This window comes from Gopherus flavomarginatus, chromosome 23 (assembly GCF_025201925.1).
Source record: "Gopherus flavomarginatus isolate rGopFla2 chromosome 23, rGopFla2.mat.asm, whole genome shotgun sequence".
Taxonomy (NCBI): domain Eukaryota; kingdom Metazoa; phylum Chordata; order Testudines; family Testudinidae; genus Gopherus; species Gopherus flavomarginatus.
This window is the reverse complement of record NC_066639.1, coordinates 11342553-11358258: the sequence shown is the minus strand read 5'-3', so window position 1 is coordinate 11358258 and position 15706 is coordinate 11342553. Positions and strand designations below refer to the sequence as shown.

General features: G+C 47.5%; 2 protein-coding genes across 3 annotated transcripts in view; both read left to right on the top strand.

Moving 5' to 3' along the window:
• LOC127039738 (gastrula zinc finger protein XlCGF57.1-like) overlaps window positions 1-15706 on the top strand; it is a 188901-nt gene that overhangs the window by 32643 nt on the left and 140552 nt on the right. The gene's annotated exons all lie outside the window — the stretch shown is intronic.
• Window positions 2337-6235, top strand: LOC127039461 (zinc finger protein 669-like). Of its 2 annotated transcripts, XM_050933230.1 has the most exons (3): window positions 2337-2456; window positions 4791-4879; window positions 5509-6235. In XM_050933230.1, the coding sequence occupies exons 1-3, from the start codon at window positions 2354-2356 to the stop codon at window positions 5674-5676; spliced, it is 360 nt and encodes a 119-aa protein (XP_050789187.1). In that variant the 5' UTR covers window positions 2337-2353; the 3' UTR covers window positions 5677-6235. The 2 variants fall into 2 exon arrangements, 1 of the variants encoding a protein (XP_050789187.1); XR_007770968.1 differs by lacking the exon at window positions 5509-6235 and having other exon boundaries at window positions 2431-2456; window positions 4678-4874.

Sequence of the window (15706 nt, the reverse complement as noted above, 5' to 3'; positions counted from 1 at the left end):
TACAGATGGGTATAATCCGCTCATCTACCAGTGCATGGGCATCTCCAGTGATTCTGGTACCCAAACCAGATGGGGAAATATGCTTTTGCATGGACTACCGTAAGCTAAATGCAGTAACTCATCTGGACAACTATCCAATGCCACGCACCAATTGGATCTATTGGAGAAGTTGGGACGTTCCCAGTTCATCTCTACAATAGACTTAACCAAGGGGTACTGACAAGTACCACTAGACGAACCTGCCAAGGAAAGGTCAGCATTCGTCACCCATGCAGGGGTGTATGAATTCAATGTCCTTCCTTTCGGGCTTCGAAATGCACCCGCCACCTTCCAGAGGCTGGTAGATGGTCTACTAGCAGGACTGGGAGAATATGCAGTTGCCTACCTCGATGATGTGGCCATTTTTTCAGACTCCTGGCCCGAACACCTACTACACCTGGAAAAGGTCTTTGAGCGCATCAGGCAGGCCGGACTAACTGTTAAGGCCAAAAAGTGTCAAATAGGCCAAAACAGAATAACTTACTTGGGACACCAGATGGGTCGAGGAACCATAAACCCCCTACAGGCCAAGGTGGATGCTATCCAAAAGTGGCCTGTCCCAAAGTCAAAGAAACAGGTTTAATCCTTCTTAGGCTTGGCCGGGTACTACAGGCGATTTGTACCACACTACAGCCAAATCGCTGCCCCACTGACCGACCTAACCAAAAAGACCCAGCCAAATGCAGTTAAGTGGACTGATGAGTGTCAAAAGGCCTTTACCCAACTTAAGGTAATGCTCATGTCTCACCCTGTGCTAATGGCCCCGGACTTTGACAAGCCATTCCTAGTAACCACAGATGCATCTGAGCGTGGTATTGGAGCAATTCTCATGCAGGAAGCAATGGATCACAACTTCCATCCTGTCATGTTTCTCAGCAAGAAACTGTCTGAGAGGTAAAGTCACTGGTCAGTCAGTGAAAAGGAATGCTATGCCATTGTGTACGCCCTGGAAAAGCTAGGCCCATATGTTTGGGGACGACGGTTCCAGCTACAAACTGACCATGCTGCACAAAAGTGGCTTCATAGTGCTAAGGGGAACAACAAGAAACTTCTTCGTTGGAGTTTAGCTCTCCAAGATTTTGATTTTGAAATTCAGCACATCTCAGGAGCTTCTAACAAAGTAGCTGATGCTCTCTCCCGTGAGAGTTTCCCAGAATCCAGTAGTTAAAAAGTGTTCTTAAACTGTAGAAGTCTGTTAGTTATGTACTTAGTGGTATATGTAAAGGTGCATGTGTTGTATTAATCTGTTTATTTTAAAGTTCTAGGAGGAAATTGCCGCCAGTGAGGTTCCCCACTGTCTGCAATTTGGGGGGCGTGTCATAAACAGATAGCTACGGGTTAATGTCTCTTTCACCTGGAAAGAAGTAACCTGAAACACCTGAGGGCTCAGCACTGGAAGTCTCGTCAGTTTTCCCAGCCCTGCCCAGGGGGTTGGTTTCTCTATTTCCTGTTTCACAAATTAGGGAATTTTCTCCCCCAACACTCAAGTGTTTGTTCCTAGAATCTAGGCCTATGTTAAGCAAGTTGCAGCAGGTTTCTCACACTCTGTCCCCATCCCTTTCCTCACCCAGGGTATTCCCTGCCCCCTCCAGCCCTAACTCCCCACAAGTTACCACCTCTTCAGTATTTCCTGCCCCTCCCCTCCAGCAGGAACCAGCCAGCAACCCCCCAATACCTCCGACCTGAGCTGTGCCACTGTAGCCGGAGAAGCCCCCCTTTCCCCCGGCCGGGCTAGGAGGCCTTAATGCCTTCCTGTGCCCTACAACCCCCCCACCCCGCTCCCAGCTGCTCCAGTCCCTTCCTGTGCCCTGTAACCCCCCGCTCCCAGCTGCTCCAGCCACTTCCTGTGCCCTGCAACCCCCCCCAGCCTGCAGCTGACACCCTCTGCTGAGCCAGGCACTGCGAGCGGGGGGACCTGCTACACCAGCCCCTGCCCCTGCTTTTCCCCTGGGGAGCCCCAGCCCCTCTCCTGCCCCTCGGCTCCAGCTCTGCCGCTCCCCGGGAAGAGGCGGGGGCGGGTCTGAGAGGCACCGGCTGGGGGAGGGCCGGGGCCGGGGGAAAGGATGAGCTGTGGGGGGAGGGTCAGACTGGACCCAGGGACCTCCCTTCCCTGGGTGGGAGAGAGCGGAAGCGCCCCCGGGGCAGGCTGGGAGATGTAGTTCCTGACTCTCCCTGGACTGGAAGTGACGTTGGGTGCTAGAGAAGAAGCCGAGTTACAAACGCGCACGGGCCGCTCCGGCTCTGCCTGGCTCGCGCGGGCCGTTGGAGCCTCTCCCGGGGCCGGAGAAGGGTTTGTGCCGTGGGGGCTCTGGGCATGCGCAGATCGGGGAGGAGGAGAGTCCCGCACGTGCAGAGGTCGCGTCACCTGCTGCTGGTGCCTCGGGCCGGGACCGGGCGGAGCAGGAGAGTTTGTGCCGGTGAGACCAGTTAACCCGCCCGGCCCGGGCCCTGCCCCGCTGGAGCTGCCCTGGGGCCGCCCCGGGCTCTGCCTGCCCCACTGCGGAGCTGCAGCTTCCAGGTCCCGGAGCGAGCCCCGGGGGGGGCCGGGCGGTGACTCTGGCCCAGTGTCCGGGGGGGGCCTCGGCATCTCGCAGCGCCGGGATCTGCTCCCGGGGGGGGCAGCGCCTGCGGGGGGCTCAGAGCTGCTGTCCCCGCAGGATCCCAGCGCCCCCCCGGGCCCGGCCAGGCTCTGCCCTGGGGCCCCGCGGGGAGCCCGGGCGGGGGCTGGGGGTGAGACCGGGCTGGGGGGCTGGGAAAGGGGCGGGGGGGAAATGTCTGTGCAGCCAGGACATGGCTGGGGAGGGGGAGAAGAGCAGGTGACCCCCGAGGAGCGGGAAGAGAAAGGGGGCACTGAGATCACCTCGGATTTACCGTTGCCCCTCCCGTGGGGACCTCCCTCCTCTCCCGTCCTGCCCCCTTTCTCCCTAGAGAGCAACGAGCAACACCCAGGGTGACCCCCCCTTCCCTCAAACCCCTGAGAAGTTCCCTGTTCCCCTCCTCCCATTGTGCCTCATTTTCTCTCCATTTTACCAGTGTCCAGCTCTCACTTTGGCTGGTGAGGGGTTGAGGGGTATCTGGGATCCCTGGCCAGGGACTCTGCGGACTGGGTGCCAGGAAATATCTGGTGGGCCCCTGGCTGGGTTTGTGGGGGTGTCTGGGGACCCTGGCTGGGGGGTCTGGGCTCTGGGTACTGGGGGGTGTCTGGGGGCCGTTACTAACCCTGATCCTTCTCCCTGATCAGTTTGTGCCAGAATCCTGGCTCCAAGCACTGCCAGGCAGTCCCTGGCCAGGCAGTCCCTGGTCAGGCCCAGTTACTGTGATAACTTTCTAGCCACTTATCAAACACTGTGAGGTGAAATCACTGATTTTTCTTTTCTCCTCTCTTGAAAACTGCAGGAACTTCCAGTTCCATTGGGAATATTCATTCCCTCCCCCCTAGCCCTTATCCTAGGTCTGGGGGCGAGGGAGGTGGGAAGGGGGTCAGCACTACCACACGATGGTCTCTTCCACAGCATTTTAGACTCATTCTTTCTGAAATCTGGTTTCATTGAGACCAATTTTATGCATCCGAATCAGTGAGCTTTAGGTCACGAAAGCTCATGCTGAAATAAATTTGTTAATCTCTAAGGTGCCACAAATATTCCTGTTGTTTTTGCAGATACAGACTAACACGGCTGCTACTCTGAACATTGAGACCAATGTTAATCCAGAGTCACTGTATGGAAAGACAAGGAGTGACTCAAGAAGGACAGTGGGGCAAATGGGATCAGCAATTCTCCCTGTGAGGAGGGGCGCTCATTAGCTGCTCTCCCCAGAGAGCTAAAGGAGGGAAGCTGCTTAGATGCTCTGTCCCTCTCTGCTCAGGATATTGGGGTTCAGCTTCTTGGGTCAGACGCTGCAGCCTCCATTGTGATCTGGGAGGCCAGGCTTGGCAGCTGCTGCTACCCCAGTGGGGTTCTGTGCTGGTAAGTGACCTTAGTTCAAGCTTTTTTTCTGTCCAGCCCAGGGGATGACTTTCTCCAGCTCGTACTAGCCCCTTGTGGGAGACCTGGGCCCTGTTAATACCAATTCTACCACAGACTCCAGGTAACTGAAAGACCTCAGGGAAAGTGCTGGGGTCTGGCAAGAAAGTGACTCTGCACAAACAACCCCTCCTCATTTCTACTCCCATTAGCAATTGCCAGGAGAAAATCCAGCCATGGGAGAGCAAAGCCCCCAGGAATGGGACTTTCCCAGCCAGAGAGGCAGGGAGAGAGGACAGAGGAAGCGGAGACTGAAAGTGGTAGTGGGAAAAATGAATGTGGGGGAGAGATTTCCAGCTCTCTAGTCCACCCAGACACATGTATTGCTGCATCCCGGGGCAGAACCACTTTCCAGTGAACAAAACAAGGATCAGAGAGAGGAAAAGCCAGTTCCTGACTCCATATTCCCCTGCTAGGGTGTGGCTGCTGTGGGGTCAGTGTCCGAGGGAATCCCCCACAGTGACTCCTTTGGTTCTGCTCTTTTCTAGCCTTGTGATCAGAGACTTTGTTATGAGGTGAGAAGAGGGAGAAGAGAGGTTAAAAATCTCTCTGTGGGCTTAGCCTGGCAGCAGGGGCCAAGTCTACAGTGTAATAATATGCTTCATCTCTTTCTCAGCATGGCAGAATCTAGGGTGTCTGTCTGGAGGGAAAGGACCTGGGAGAATCATCTGGTGAAATTAACTAAAGTCTGTTCTGAAACCCCCACAACTGTCCTTCTCACCCAGACAGGTGGTAGAATGACATCCTTTTTTTGCTCCAGCTCATCCCATCCTCCCATGGGAGAGGGAAGAGAAATGAGTGCAGGGAAGCCTGTTAAGGCAGGAATTATCGGGAGGTTGCTAGTGGGTTCCTGCAGGGCGGGAGAGAGACAGCAAATACACCACAGATGGGAAGATTTGCACAGTCTGGTTTGGAGATTGGAGCGGGGCAGGAAATGCACAGGGTGGGGAAGGGAGGAGGACAGCTTGAGATAAACCTGCTGGGAGTTGTTTATTAAGTGGCCTAGATTCTAGGAACAGACCCATGAGATTAGGTGGTGGAAATACCCTAATTTGTGAAACTGAGAATAACCCACCTTCAAACTGACCAGACTCCCAGTGCTGGAGCCCGACCTGACTAACCAGCGGCTGCTGTGAGATATGAAGGGGGCATCATATCCAGCTCCTCACGATGAGGTTATTGGGCTTCCTACCAGGGAGCTCTCCCTGGACCCTGCTAGGGCCTCCATCTCCTACATCGGTCGGTGACTAGTAGAGGAGTGAAAAAAAGGGGCTCTCTCTTGGTCCCCTTAACATGGTGTTTCCAGGATGCTCTTTGCGGGGTGGGGGTGGGACTCTGTTAACTATGATCCACCCAGAACTTGCATTTAATTGGCTCCTATCCCCCACAGAGAGTGGGGCTGAGAATAGGACATCACGTACTGAGTGTTGGACTCTTGCTCTTTCAGGGGCCGGTGACCTTCGAGGAGGTGGCTGTGTATTTCACCAGGGAAGAGTGGGCTCTGCAGTACCCCACTCAGAGAGCCCTCTACAGGGATGCCATGCAGGAGAACTATGAGAATGTGACCTCATTGGATAAGAATTCCCGTCCCCTTGGTTCTTGGAATAGGAAATGAAGAGATAAGGTTCATGCCAACCCCACAATGCCACCTCTACTCTGCCCTGTTTCAGCATCACCCCAATATGCCAGTGACACACACACACTGCCACAGGCCCTCCCCTGCTGCAGAACATTTTGGGAACAGAGCACAGGAGCCATATCGCACAGTGTCAAATAGCTCCTGTTTGCTCAAGTGAACTTCTTTGAGATGGGACGACCATATCTGCATGGAGTATTCGAGATGTGGGCGTACCATGGATTTATATAGAGGCAAGAGGAGATTTTCTGTCTTATTGTCTATCCCTTTCTTAATGATTCCCAACATTCTGTTCACTTTTTTTCACTGCTGCTGCAGATTGAGTGGATGTTTGCAGAGAACTATCCACAGTGACTCCAAGGTCTCTCTCTTGAGTGGAAACGGCTAATTTAGATCCCATCATTCTGTATATATAGTTGGGATTATGTTTTCCAATGGGCTGCAGTATGTGTTATCCTGACATCTAGTACTGCTGAGATCCTGAATTCAGTGATATCCCTGCCCTTCCTGTTCCCTTTCTCCACCGAACCCCACCAGCCCGTGCTTCCTGTTCCCAGCTTCCCCAGGACTCTCTCTCTTTGTCTCTGTCTCTGGACCTCTCTGTCAGCAAGCAGCAGTGCCAAGGAGACTTGCCCTCTCTGGAGTTTTTGATTTCTGTGACATGGATTTACCTTCTCTGTGTTTTAGGAGACTCTTTGAAATTGAGTGTCTGTGATATTAACCACAGTGCAACCTGGACTGTTGAACAGCTCTGTTCCCTCAGTTCCCAAGCTGGGGTGCCTTTTCCACTGCTCTACTGTGAAAGCAGCCACTCCTGGGCAGTTCACACGCAGTCTCCACCATGTAACTCACTCCCAGCTACATAGTTTTGAGTGCTACTAGTCAGTGACTCACAAATTACAGTACCTCACAGGAGAACCCCAGAAAATTCTCTGCTCCCTGACTTTCCCCAGAAATGTGCATCTTTCCCTGTCCAGCACACTCCTGAACAACGCAAGCTCACAAAAAGTCTGTCATTTCATCAGTGGAAAATGACGTGCGCCAGACTTGTTATCCCAGATGAAGTTTCTAACACACTTTAATACAACCACACTGCTTAGATAAACAATAAAACAAGATTGTTAACTATCAAAAAAAATTTTAATATACAGATAATGAGGCATAAAAGCTCAGAATTGTTTACAAAATAAATGCAAGATAAAACACTGAACTAATGTTTAAGTTAACAAGCTGAAACGAATTCAAGGCAAATGTTTCTCTCACCCTGTGCTGAGACAGGCTGGTTTTCCTTTCAGGCAGGACTCGGCCTAACCCACCTCTGCCGCCCACGTTCAGTTCTTCAGGAGTTGTCATGAGCAGAGGGAAAGGGGCGAGAGAGAGAGTCTCATGCATTTTCCTCACCTCTTTTTATAATTCAGTCCTTTGTACTAGAAACCACTTCAGTTCTCAGCTCAGTTACGGTGACAGGCTGTCTGTTGGAGATATGAGAATTGTGCGGGAAAGTCTACAGAAAGAGCTTTGGAGGTTTGGTCAAGCTAGTAGGCCTAAAGTATTAGCTGAGCTTGTTTCTCTGTGTAAAGGGCAGAGAAAGGCAAAGTGGAATGGAAAGTCCCCAAATTGGGGAACAATGGCTTTGTGTGCCGAAGGGGCCTAAGTAGGTGAAGTGGAAAGTTCCCAAACACACTGATTTGCAATAACCAAGATTGTGAAACATAACCACAGTGGAAGTGTTAGAAAAGTCAAACCACAAACTAGACTAGGAATAACAATAAAAGGAGAGGCCGGATATGAAAAACTGATTGTTCAGCTTGCTTTTGACCTGCATCATATTTTGCAATATATTCCAAATAAGGTAATTAATGTGCAGCCTATGTGTCATTGTTTGTGGTTTTAAGCTTTAAAAGGCTTGTGTGATTTTTAGCTCAGGGGGACAGTATTCCAATAGCTGTCATCCCCTGCACACTTGTAACCAAGAAAAGAGCCTCAGGCTGAGCTGATTCAAAACCAGTCGTGTCATTTTCCACAACAGCTTCAAGAGGTCCCTGTGATGGAACGTTAATGTCTTCTTCACACCTTCCCCCTGCAGGAGAATGGCTGTTTGACCAGCTGTTTGCCTTGCTGTCTCTGAGGAACTGGTCTGTGGGTGTTCCCCAGAATTGTAACTTTTTCAGTAATATCATACTGTAAAATCTCATAACTTTACATACAGTGTTACTACACATTTTAACAGGAGAATAATATTCAGTAGATTATGGGTTTTCAAATGATACCTCACAAGCCATACTGTGTACAAAATTGATCATAATTTTCTAAAAGTGTGAACACAGGGGTACAGACTGACACAGTGTCTGTGTGTGTGTTCCCAGCAGATAGGTGGGTATTTCAATCCCTCTAAGCATAGTGTTCAGCATCTTCATGGATCTGGGGAACTGGTCCTGGAAATTCACGGGTTTACCAAGTGTGACACTGTATGGAATTGTGAGACACTTTTGGTATTAATAATAAAATAATAAAATCTGATAAAATTGCAATGAATCATGCTAGATATGCCATAGAAGGTGTCAGGGAAAATGTTATGATTTTCCAAGTATGATCATTTTGTTTCTATGTTTCTATCATCTTTGTACTGTGAGTTATAGATATGTAAGGTATATCTGTATTTCCAGACTTGGGCAGTGTTTCTGGGCGACACCTCCAGACATATTGGCATCAACACTGCCTAGCCTGTTTGATGGCCCATTGAGGGTCATCAGCTGTACAATGAGCCCATGGAAAGGACCAAGGGGATACACCTATTGAGTCAGCAAGACATTCCCGGGTAAGCCTGTGTACTGAGACCTCCAAGGCTTTTCCATGCCATGTGCTGTGAATCTTGTGTTTGGGACACAGGAAGAACAAGCCACATAGGAAAAGGAATATAAAGCGCAACTGCATCATCTCCATCTTGTCTTCAATCCCCCTTCCTGTCTCTGGAGCAACTTCTCTACAAACTGAATCCTGGAACAAAGGACTGAATGAGCCATCCACGCTGTGGATGTGTTCCAGACAGACTTTAACACCGACAACTCAATAATACTGCTAAGAACCTGATCTATCCATTTTGGAATGTATCTCACTGCTTTCCCATTTAACTTCATTCTATCTTATTTCATTTAAACCTTTAGTTTAGATGCTAAAGGATTGGCTGGCAGTGTGGTATTTTGGGTAAGATCCAAACCTGTGCTGACCTGGTAATGTGGCTGACCTTTGGGGTCAGAAGATCATTTTGTTTATGTGAGCAGTTTTTAAATAACCTCTCACTGTGCTGAATCTAGGTGCTGATTGGGAGTCAGAAAACTGGGATGCAATAAAGGGGGCTGTGTGATTTCTTTTTTCAGCTTCTTGATAACCCGTGTGTGTGATCTCTTTTTCAGCCTGCCCTGATCTTGGCATTTTCAGTGAGAACTGCCTCTGGCCAACCAGGTCACACTAAGCACTGAAGTGAAATAAACAGAATGTTTTTTATGACAAAGTCTTATGAAATCAACTGAACTCCTTTGCTTTCTTTCATCTCAGCAAGGTTTCCTTTTACCCAGCCTGATGTGATGTCCCAGCTGGAACAAGGGGAAGAGCCATGGGTCCCAGACCTCCAAGGCTCTGAGGAAAGAGAGATCCTGAGAGCTCCCCGCACAGGTGAGAAAACATTAAACCAACTCACAATCTGTAAGTGCCTGAAGGAAACATCTGGGATGCCCAACAAAGCCCTTGGGAGGTCTCTCAGTTCATTATTGTCCCTAGCTGGGGTTGTATCCTCAGGGTAAATATAGCTCATGGCTTCCTGTAGATCCTAGCAGACACCAGGCATTAGCTTCCTCCCTCCCCCCTGCGTATTTGGATGGAATGTGAAGGCTGAATTCATCCCCCTCCTCTGTCCTATTTAGGGGAAGAGTTTGGGAGAGTTCAGTTCCTGATTTTTATTTGACCTGTCTTCAGCACTTGTTTTGGTTTGGTCTTCCCCTTTCCATCCCTGTTTGAGATTTCTGTCTCTATCGCAGCAGGTGATGCAATGACATGTGAGTAATAGGAGCAGAATTCTCAGAAGGAAAATGTTGAGCAAGTGGATAAACACAGAGCATTATCGCAAAGATCAAAAAGGAATGTGTCCAGGAGTAATGAGCAGGGAAACTCCTTTGAGATTCAGCACAGACCGGAAAGAGAGCAGGGAAACCAGCCAGGGGAGAAATTGGATGAATGTATTTCCTGTTGGGGAACTCAGAAGGTCCTCATGGAAACCACAACACAACAGGAAATCCTTAGGTGAAAGAGAAAAAATACATGCACTGAATGTGAGAAAAACTTCACTCACAGATCAAACCTTTCTGTTCATCGGAGAATCCACACAGGGGAGAGGCCCTACGAATGCAATGAGTATGGGAAAACTTTTTCTTGGCACTCAACCCGTGTTAGCCATCAGAGAATCTGCAAAGGAGATCAACATTGTAAAAACCTCTAGGGCTATCAAGACTCTCTTTTCTTTAATACTTTTCCTGATTCCCACATAGTAACTTTTAAAGCTCTTTGAACTCTTTACAGCACCGTTATCCCTCAGCTTGTCCAGATGAGTGGCCCATTTTTGCCTTTTGCAGTTCACTCTCTTTTGGGATGGACCTACTTGTCCTTTCTATTGTCCCACAAGTAATTTGAATGTGCCCTTCCTATGAGGAACCAGGGAGCATCACATTTATACCATTCCTCCTATTGCAAAGTTATTGTTAGAGTCACCAGTGATAGAGATTGTATCATTGACAGTTGTTCTCACATTGCTCTGGGTTGTGCTGAAGAGCAGTTATATTGGGAATTTTTCAAATTAGATGTAAATGAAGAGGAGTAGGGGCAGGAAAAAAGTGTCATTTCAGCTTCCGTGACACTGGAAGGAGATAGGGTAACTCAAAGATTCCCTCCTTCCCCTTCACTGCAGAACTGTTACCTTTTGCCTGGGCCATGCAGAGTTTATGTTCATCGCATTCTATCCATCCACTTCTCAAAGTGTCATGTGATGAAGCATTCTCTGTTGTCTGTGCTTGCAGATGATGTTTTTACTACTTTAATCCTATATCAGAATCGCTGTGACTGGAGATGAGTGTCAAAAGTCCTGGGAGGGGAATTCAAATGGATCCCAAATAGAGTGTGATCATTTAGAGTTTAAATCCCAGGTTCCATCTATTGTAAAACCAGGGTGTTTTTCCCTTATTATGGGGATGCTAGGATACTAAAAATTTTGTAAATAACATAACTGACTATGGAGACAGGGATGAGGGAAGCAGGTTTGAATGGATCAGAGGACAATGGGGTGGGAGAATCTCTTGTCCTGGTTCTGAATAATCAGATGTAACCTGCTCTGGAATTTCACTTGACACTTTCTTTGTAATGTATTCTCTCCCTGTGATGTGGGTTTCTATCTTTTCTGAAGGCTGTTTTTTCACCCAATTGGATATTAGTTCAGTTTGATAGGATGTAGCTCAGATTTATTGAAGAATTTAAGACATTGACCCTTTGCTAAAGTCCTCATTTATGATTTCAGCTTTGCTTTTTCCCCATCCCTCCATGATGACATGGAGAAAGTTAAAGTGCAGTTCTATCAACAGGAGAGAACTCTCTAATTTATTGGACAGGCTAACAAAGAAACAGCAGTGATTTAAAATCTCCACTCAGAAATGGTGAACAACAGCACAACCCCAGCTAACTGAAGGAAGTGCATATGATCACAGTATATTTCAGTTGTTTAAGGCAATATTGTCTCTGATGATCTGGGAAGAGAATTCCATGGTAAGTGGTTTTGAACTAGGCAAAATGCTCATGTGTTTGGTTCCCAAAGCATTTGTAACCCAGGCCCTGCAGAAGATCTCTCCTAGCTAATCCTATGCTATGGGAAATATAGCCGTTCATGACACAGATGCTGAGGAAATAGAAGTGGAGTTTTTGTCGAATTTATCCTTTGTAGGTTCTAAAGATGTGTGTAAAATAAAACCAGTGTTGAAAATGTAATATCTTCAGAAAAATAGCCATTTTTAATAGAATCTCCAGCTCTGCTAACTAACGAAGATTCTGATTCAGGCCTGTATCCAGTCCCTTTCCTGGACCTTTGCCACTGAATGAAAGAAAAGCTGGGCATGTTTCAGGAAGCCATTCCTCATTAACACTGCTGAGATTTTAAGTGGTTTTGTAAAGGATTCTACTTCAGAGAAGTGTAACTTAACCCTATCCAAGACCAAGGATTTGGAAAGAGCTGAGGTTGAAAGAGTCCACACCCAGTTCTTGGTTTCCACCCCAGTAAAGGAAGCTATGGTGACCCAAGCAACATTATTTGTACAACTCCACTTCCGAGTTCAGTGTCCCTGATTACACTTCCCAAGTATGCCAGGGTTAGACTGAGAGCAGTCATCCTTCACTGTTTGGATGCAAAGAGAGAGTGCTTCATAGAACATTCCTTCCCTGTGGATCCCAAACTGGCTGCCTGGCTGGGTAACAAGGACTTTCAGGCTATAGAAATAATGGTAACCAATGAGGCAATGAATTTGTCAGCCTTCAATTTCAGACTTTCGGATACTCGCATGTTGAGTCCTGATACTATGGTTTTGTGTCTGACGCTGTGGCTACACAATTAAGCTGATGTTGGCACAGCTGCACCAATGTAGCTGCGCTGCGTAGCACTGCAATTACAGATGCTCTAAGCCAGTGGGAGAGATTTCTCCTATTGGACTTGATTAGTCCAGCCCCCACAAGCAGCGGTGGCTTTGTTGGCAGGAGAAGCTCTCCCGCTCATGTAGCATTATCTACACAGGGGGTTAGGGCTGTGTAACTACGTTGCTCAGCTGTGTGGATTTTTCACACCCCTAAGCAATATAGTTATCCCGATAAATGTCTTTAGTGTAGACCAGAGAGGTTTCTCTTGTGCTTTATGCATTCACGTTACTTCTTTACCTCCTCCTACTTTGAAAGTTTAGAAAGTGTGAAAAGAGAGGAATTTTTCTCCATGATGCAAACATACCAATATAGAAGACTCCTTCCACCAACATGTATTGCAGAAGATCCTGAGATATATGAGCTCACAGAAGTGGTTGGGTCCTACGTTGGGAGAAATCACAATAAGAACCAGGGTTCAGTTGTTGGCAATGGAGATTAAAAGAAAACTAACATTTGACAACAATTTGTGATCTTTGAATATGTTATTGTTGCCAATTAAAATGAAATTATAGGTGAAGTTATTGGTTAAAGAGTAAGAGACTGTGTGATAATCTGAATTATTTTGGAAAACTGAAAGTTGTCTTGTTTTTGTTAGTCATACTGGAAATGATGGCTAATCTTGAAAAGTTAATTTGATTTAATTTACTTTGGTTCCTCAACTGTTGCTACAGCTCTAGTACCCATCAATCCAAAGACTGAGAGAAATGGAGAGTTCCAACCATTGTCCTTTTAGTATCTTATTGTTCCTCTCTCTGTTTTTTGTGCTGGCCTTTCTCTATCATTTTCTGCCTTTGTTTAGTTGATAACAGTTGGTTTCCATCACTCACCTTTGTTTGTTTAAATCTCTCCATTAAATAATTTTTTTGCTTGTTCGATAACTGTACTCAAGTGCTGCGTGAGATACTAGTTTTACTGTGGACCATTACTACTGTATCTTGGGATACTTCAGGAAGAGAGGATCTGGGATTTCACCAAGTATCTGGTGATCCGGGCTGGACCCCGGAGGTGGACACACTGAAGGAACTCAGGGGTTAGGGTGGCTGCTGTAGCTCAGAGGAGGGTCCTTGAGTTCCAGCAGGCTGGTGAGTTTGGTCACTAACATCCAGCTGCCAAATGCAAAACTCCCTCTTCCTTGTGGCAGGTGGCAACAAGGAGACTCACAGCCCTCAGTACCCTGAGAAAGGTCACAATGTGTCTCTATGTTCATCCACCTGTCAAATTTGCACAGGGAAAGCTCCCAATAGCACAAAAGTCTGCCCTATGAAATCATGGAACATGTGCACTTCGCTCTGTGAAAGCATGTAAAGAATCCAAGCGTTGGAGGACAGGGTTTGGGTCCACAGTGACCTAGACAAATTGGAGGATTGGGCCAAAAGAAATCTGAGGAAGTTCAACATGGAGAAGTGCAGAGTCCTGCACTTAAGACGGAAGAATCCTATGCACTGCCACAGACTGGGGACTGACTGAGTGAGGGGGGATTTGATAGGAGCCTTCCACTACCTGAAAGAGCAGGATTGTGGACTTTCTCCTGGCCACTTTTGCTGGGCTGGGCAGGCAGCCTGGAAGCCTTTCTAGAAGAGAATTGGGAACTGAGTTAGAAAAACCAATGTGGAAACCAGAACCTCAGATTTAGAGTCATTTGTTTATAACATTAACTCTTCAATTCTAGTGTCACGGTCAATACAATTGCTTCTGCCTGATAGTTGCCCAAAGGGAAACTTAACTTCTCTGCAAAGGGAGTGGAGAGAAAACACTTTTCAGAGGCCAAGAGAGACAAGGTGAGTGAGGGTAAGAGCTTGTAGAGGACCAGCCTCTGTTGGTGAAAGAGGCAAGCTTTGGAGCTAACCCAGCACCCTGCTTCAGTTTTGTGTAGCCTGAAAGGTCGTCTCTTTCCTAAATAGCAGTTAGAACATAAGAACAGCCATACTGAGTCAGACCAGTTCATCTAGCCCACTGTCCAGTCTTCTGAAAATGACCAATGTGAGGCGCCCTCCAGAGGACCCATGGGACCAACATGGATACAACAACACCCCAACCAAGGTTAAAAGTCAATGCACGTGGGAGAAGCATCTTGTGTTTCATTCCTTATGTGCTAGTCCTATTGTATTGCTATCTCCTTTTCTTCCTTTCTGTTAAAAGCTTTGGTGTTTTGCACAGAAACATTATTTCCCCAGCAGAGACCCAGGAGTGGTGGCTGCATTCCGGTACCAAACCGTCACTAGAAAGGGGCAGACAAAGGCCTTTAGGACGAGGCATCCCTCACTGTCAAAAAATCTCGCTCCTGCAGGTAACTGGCAGTCTGAATTTGTTCCTTATCCTCAGAGTCTGGGGGTCTGGAATCGGCACTACCCAGCCCCTCCATATGTAGCAGGAACAAACACAAACCTGGTCTTTAAAACAAGCTGTCCTCTTCCTTCTCAGGGAAGATTTTTCTATGAGTGAAGTTGAGTTTCAGTTCCCCTTTCCGGGGGTGGGGCCAGCTCCCAATGAGCTCTGTTTTCACCTTTGCCCCCTTTCAGTCACTCTGGGATCTGAGCTCTGCTCCCTGCTGTCAGTCAGCTTCCAGCCCATCCACCCTGCTCATTAATTCCATGGTCATATATCACCCCCTTTGCCAGCACACAGAGCCTGCAGGAAAGCTACTCATAGTAGATGCATTGGTGGTATAGTGTTGTGCATAGGTGCTGTCCAAGCAGTTGATCTGGGTTTGAGTCCCAGCCAGTGCAATAATGGCTTTTTGTCTTCTGTCTCCTCGTCTGGAAGTGGTTTAATTTCAGTCACATTGTGTTACAATCACATCCATAGAATGAGACAATAAGTGTGTCAAAGTCCAGCAGGTCATACAGGATGGAGGAACACAAGGGGCTGGAATGTTTTCATCTGAGAAAGACAGAACACTTGGAAACCTGCATCTCCCATCCCCTGGCCTTCCGTGTTATGATTCCAGCTGTGTGAGCTGTTTGTATGATGTTCCGGCATGATGGGGATATAAAGTATTGAGTCAGTTTTTGCTCCTGCAGATTCCTTTGCAGTTACAATTATAATGACATGAACAAAAGGGAGGCAAAATAAAAATAATCTCCAAATTGCAATACAGGTGGGGAAAGAGAAGATCACAGTTAAGCCAAATACATCAAAATAAAAATACTAAAAGGGAAAGGGGGAAGAGATCAGGTCTGTGGAGATCCCCTTGATATTTGAACTCACATTGTTAGAATCAAAGTTCAGACTTGACACTGGAAAACCTGCAACTACCTGTCTCTCTGAACACCTGTGATGAGCAAGA